Source organism: Primulina tabacum, chromosome 3 (genome assembly GCF_025594145.1).
Source record: "Primulina tabacum isolate GXHZ01 chromosome 3, ASM2559414v2, whole genome shotgun sequence".
Taxonomy (NCBI): Eukaryota; Viridiplantae; Streptophyta; class Magnoliopsida; order Lamiales; family Gesneriaceae; genus Primulina; species Primulina tabacum.
This window is the reverse complement of record NC_134552.1, coordinates 16,940,992-16,946,991: the sequence shown is the minus strand read 5'-3', so window position 1 is coordinate 16,946,991 and position 6,000 is coordinate 16,940,992. Positions and strand designations below refer to the sequence as shown.

Here is a 6,000-nt window from a genome sequence, read left to right as displayed (position 1 = left end):
CTGTCCCTAAGCTATGAGCCTATGACAGGAAATTTCTGATCTATCATAAATGTTATGCCTTGGGCCCACGGACCCACACAAGCAGTCATTTAGGCGCTGAATTAATGTACCAATGGCTTCACATTCATATGGATGGATTTGGGTAGCAGCTGCTTCATATTCCTATCATTTTGTAAAAAGTTTAATCCAAATTGGTAGAGGAACCCCATTATGGGCGTCAAATGGCGTATCATTGCGGTAATTTCTAGCTCGTAATATATGAGCTTCTGTTTTATCAGTTCTATTATGGACTGAGGTTGGAATTTTTTTAATATGCTTTGTTTCTTATTACTAGAATTATCACAAATTGGTTTCATCACGTAGAAGATGAATCATACTCTTCTTCAAATTCATAAATTTAGAAGTGTCTCGCTCATGAAATACTTAATTGAGCATAGAGAAAGGTTCATCCTGCATTGAAGGTTTAACCATGTTGTTGGTTGTTTGTCAACCTTGTAAAGATGTTTCAGATATTAACCCTGCTGACTCTCTGGTTGTTCATGCTGTTTTACATGTGACATGGGAATCAATCAGATCGACTTATTAATGATGTCTGGTTGACAGGTAAATATTCATTTCGATATGTAATGACTACATTTACAGCAATTTGCCTTATGCACTTACACGGCAGAATCTGTTGTTTGTTAATAAATGTGAACAGGAATTCAAGTTAGCTAATCTATACGATCCTAGCTGTCATTAGAGCTTCTGCTTATTGGCGAGTTATCATTTACATAATGGTTCTGGATTGAAAAAAAAATCAGAATACAGTGTTCCTGGATAAAATGATTTGTCCTCAGGTTTAGATGCGTGGACTGGCTTTTTGTACATTGGTGCCTGGTATTGAGTAATTTTTTAAGATTCCAACCTTAATCGCTGATCAAGAATATTAAGTGAAACATTGTCTGATGTAATGGAATACAGGAATAGACAGGATTTTGTCCCATTACATCTGGTGAAACGGGTGCTCAAAACTGACTTTTCATTGCGGCAAGGTACTAAAGAAAATCATGTAGTAAAATATAGGTTCCTGACTTCCGAATCATCAGTTAAATAATATGTATCCGGCAATGCTAGATCTTGATATGTGCTCCGAAGGGAGTGTTTTCCACCACTTCGTGAAAGTAGATTCATCCAAGAAAACATCTTTTCCAAGCAATCTATTTCGAACCCAAGTCGCTACATTTTCCTCTAACCTCAAAATTTTATCCTTCACACCAGCAAATGGCTCAACTCTCAGCTCCTCAACCTCAGCCCAGAAAGTTGTCTCTGAGCTTGATTCCATGGTCATCCTCTCTGCATGTGCTTGCCATTTCTGCGTGAATCTGTACCGTTTTGGCCTAGCCTTTACCATATAAGGCCCTGTATCTTCATTCTTTGAGTGCCTATAGTAATTTGCAATGTCTAGGGGCTCCACCAGTCTTCTAAACACAGTTCCTAATTCTATCCACTCTTTATGACCCTCGAATCCATCGGGGAGTTCATATCTTTTAATCATTTCCATCAACTCATCCCATATTCCTGCTAGCTCTAGCCTCTTGATGTTGGCGTTGAAATCATTTGTGTCTCTCTGGATTTTGAAGGCATCATAATAACCAACCTTGCGAATTTCACAGCTGGTTTGGTATTCTTGTATTCTTTTTAGTGCTTCCCTGATGATGTCTTTCTTGGAATCTAGCTTTTCCTGGTTTTCCAGTTTCTGCTTCTCCAACTCACCAGCTGCCCGAAGACACAATCGAGCTCTAGTGGTCTGACAGTAAGTCATAACACCAACCAGTTAAAACGTGCAAATTATTGAAGATTTTACCAACTCTACGCCAGGTGATATACATGGAGTAGCTGAAATACTCAAGTGACACAATAACCTAATCTGGCTGAACATATAACTGAAAAGGATTAGACTAATTTATAAATGTGTCTATATGTGGTCCTAGATTGAAATGAACACACTCATAGTGAGTTTGTGTGTTTGGAGTAATGAGCACATACCAGACCAAGATCATTTAGGGCTGCTGCATCACTTGTCCTGACATCAGAAGACAAAGGGAGATCTCTCAAGTTTTCCAAATAGGTAACATCTTGCATATTTAAGCTCTCTTGCAATTCATTATCGTAGCACAGATGATCTTGAAACATTCGGTAGACAAAATCTGAATTCATTGTTTCTGAATTCAACTGCAGGCAGAAGAAGAACAGTTGCAGGACAGCATCCGGATTGTTAAGAACCACTAGTTTTCCATTCCCGACTGCAGAATACATAGATTCCAAACGGTCTATAAGGGCTCAGTTCTATGATACTGGATATGGTTTCTACTAACAAATTTGTGCATCCCTTGAGATTACAGGCAGCGTGACTTGTAACAGATAAGGCATTTCTAATGACAGAAAACAAGAAAGTTGATGCACCCTCGGATTTTCCAATTGATTCGTGCTGAAAACATTGGGATTTTGGGTTCATAAAGTCTAGTATGTGTTTGAGCCCTTGTTCAATGGATGAAAGAGGGGAAAGGATTATTCGAGGGACAATGTCATATTTCATCACAAAATGTATAAAATAACGAGCCCAGTTCTCTCGCCTGAGAGCATGTGAAAAGATATGGTTACTGACAAGAGGGGATCCAAAGGTTACACAAAAAGGAGAGATTCTGTAATGATTTGGTCTAATATATTTCTCAAAGAACCAAATGGCAGCAAAGATAGCCACTGCACCGCCAGAGGAGTGCCCCGCAAAGATTACTCGTTTTCTCTCTGATATCGTTTTCTCCACCTGAGATTCCGTTTAAGATCAATCATTTCCATTTCCAACTTGCTAAGGCAAGATAAACATTCGTACAGAAAAAAACTTCAGATGCAAAGTACTTGAATACCACACTTTTGAGGTATGCATAGCATCAAACTAGTGTATTTCTTTTGAAATATATTCATTTTATATGTAAAGCAATTAACTAGTTTATTTCTTAGGAAATCGTTTCAATTGTTTCTATGGTTGAAACATGAATATCCACATACTTTTAAATGAGAATTAAAAACTTGATTTCCCATTATTATTGTAGATACCGCATTTCCAAGGGGCGGGGAAATCATGAAAAATGGGAGCACATACCGGGAATAAAAGAGGTAAATGACTTGTGTATATTTAATGTTGTCATTCACATATAACAGCAAAATGATATAATCATCACCAGACCTCTTGAAATATGTACAAGGGTCTGCACTCAGTCTGTTGTATCCAAGCTCATGATATAGGAATCAAATCTCTTGTACCAACATCTCGGCGCCTGTTTGAAACCGTACAAAGATTTGTTCAACCCGCAAACCAAGTTCTCTTTGCCTTTTTTCAGCAAAACCTTATGGCTGGAGCATATAGATTTCTTCTTCAAGATCTCTATGAAGAAATGTTGTTTTCACATCTAGCTGTTCTAGATGTAGGTCAAACACCGCACATAATACTACAACTACTCTGACTGTTGTAAGTCGAACCACATGAGAAAATATCTCATTGAAGTCAATGCCTTCTTTCCGAGCATACCCTTTTATCACCAATCTAGCACGATACCGCTCCAATTGGTTATTGCCATCACGTTTGATCTTATAGACCCATCTGTTTCCAATGGCTTTCATCCCTCGTGGTAGTGTAACAAGATCCCAAGTTGTATTTCTGTCTAATGCCTTCAATTCTTCTTGCATTGATATCATCCACGAGGATACATCCGAGCTTTGAGTAGCCTCGTGGAAACTCGATGACTCATCATCATCTGATAATAGACAATATGCAATATTGCTTTCAGTGACATAATCTGAAAGCCAACCTGGTGGTCTTCTGTCTTGACTGCCTTACATTCGAAACCTCATACTCAACATGTTTTTGTTCTTGTTTTCCATGCTCTGGTACTGCTTCACAAGAAATTTGACCTTCAGTCTGTCTTATTCTCTACCTGAAATATAGTAGTTTCTGAATTCAGTGTGCCTTTGTCTCCCTTTACTTTATATTCCTCGAAATAACATCCTTGCTGATGACAAGCTTGTGAACAGTAGGATCCCACAAGCGAAACCCCTTTACTCCATCAGCATAACCCAAGAAGATACACTTTCTGAATTTCGAATTCAACTTCGATCTTTCTTGCTCATTGTACAGAACGTACACATGACTTCCAAATGTATGCAAATGAGAATAATTTGTCAGGCTTTCCGGTCCACATCTCCATCGGAGTCTTCAGATCAATCACTACTGAAGGAGAACGATTGATAATATAACAAACTGTTTTGACTGCTTCTGCCCAAAATGACTTGTCTAGACCCGCAGTCCTCAACATAGCTCTTGTTTTGTCCAACAAGGTTCTGTTCATCCGTCCTGTCACTCCATTCTGTTGAGGTGTGTAAGCCGTCATGAATTGTCTTTTGATGCCTTCATGTTGACAATATGCATCAAATTCGTCACTGGTATATTCTCCTCCATTGTCAGTTCTCAAACACTTGATTTTCTTTTCAGAATCAAGTTCAATCCGCGTGTTGAAATCTTTGAAGATCTGGAAAACATCCGATTTCTTCTTAATTGGATACACCCAACATCTCCTAGAGAAATCATCACTGAACGAGACAAAGTATCTCGCTCCTCCTAGGGATACAACTGGTGCTTGCCAAACATCCGAATGAATCGGTTCCAATATGCTTTTGCTCCTGGCAGTAGAAGTGTCAAACTTTAATCTGTGTTGTTTACTCGTAACACAGTGCTCACAAAAGGGTAGTGACACTTTTGTAAGACCCGGCAGCAGCTTTCGTTCTGAGAGAATTTTCAACCCTCGTTCCGACATATGTCCGAGCTTTCTATGCCATAACACTCTTAATTCTTCTCCTGAACCAATTGATGCAAGAACTAGTTCTGCCTCTTTGTGTGTTTATCTCAAAAGTACATATAGATTTGCAGCAACTTTTTTCGTCTTCATAACCACAAGCGCACCCTTCACAATTTTCATGATCTCGTTCTCGATACGAGTTTTTCACCCGATGTCATCCAATTGCCCCAAGGACAAAAGATTTTTCGTCAGTCACTTCACATGTCATATCTCTTGTATGGCGTGAATGGTGCCATTAAACATTTTAATTTTGATAGTAACGACCCCAACATTTTCAAGGCATGATCATTTCCCATAAATACAGATCTTTCTGAGACTGGTTCATAATGATCAAACCATTCTCTCCGAGATGTCATGTGCCACGTTGCTCTTGAATCTATAATCCACGTGTCACAAAATTTGTGTCTGCCTTCTGCAACATTTGGTGCTTCGCTGAATAATATTTCACAACTGCCTGAAGTACTAGCCACATTTCCTTGAGAATTTTTCTCGATACTCGTACACACTTTCTTGAAGTGCCATTTACCGCCACATTTAAAGCAGTAAATATTTTTCTTTTCACTTCTCGACTTTGATCTACCTCGCCTTTGGCTCCCACTAGAGTCACGGTCCATAAATCTTCCTCTTATCATTGGTAAAGCCTCTGCCTGCTTTGATGTTACCAACCTATCTTCCTTATTCTTACGACGGCTTTCTTCTCCGAGAACCGCAGTTAAGACATCGTTGAATTTTAGAAAGCCCAGTAAGAATATTGTTGGTAATGTTGATGATAAATTGATCATATGAATCTGGTAGACTTTGAAATAGAAGCTCTGTACGTTCATTTTCCCTTATTTTATGCCCCATGGAAGTGAGTTGGGCAAATAGAGTATTTAGTGTGTTGATATGGTCGGTCATCGATGATGATTCTGCCATTCGAAGATTATAAAGCCTTCTCTTTAGAAAAATCATGTTGTGTAACGACTTGACCTCGTACATCTTTGTCAGAGTATCCCATATAACTTTTGTTGTTTTTATCTCAGAGATACTTGACAATACTTCGTCTGCTATAGTCAAGTGTAAATTGGCAACAACATTATCATTAATCTCATTCCACTTTCCATCATCC

General features: G+C 38.7%; 1 protein-coding gene and 1 long non-coding RNA gene across 2 annotated transcripts in view; one reads left to right on the top strand and one right to left on the bottom strand.

The window, feature by feature from the left end:
• Positions 1 to 882: 882 nt before the first annotated feature.
• Positions 883 to 6,000, bottom strand: part of LOC142540863 (protein EDS1L-like) — a 20,161-nt gene continuing 15,043 nt past the window's right edge. Inside the window, 3 exon segments of the mRNA XM_075647291.1 lie at positions 883 to 1,789; positions 2,029 to 2,277; positions 2,279 to 2,806. Of these exon segments, the coding sequence (XP_075503406.1) occupies positions 1,085 to 1,789; positions 2,029 to 2,277; positions 2,279 to 2,806 (1,482 nt within the window). The 3' untranslated portion in view covers positions 883 to 1,084.
• LOC142540864 (uncharacterized) overlaps positions 2,806 to 6,000 on the top strand; it is a 23,829-nt gene continuing 20,634 nt past the window's right edge. Inside the window, exons 1-2 of the long non-coding RNA XR_012819170.1 lie at positions 2,806 to 2,918; positions 3,093 to 3,156. This is a non-coding gene — a long non-coding RNA (uncharacterized LOC142540864). The remainder of the gene's footprint in view (positions 2,919 to 3,092; positions 3,157 to 6,000) is intronic.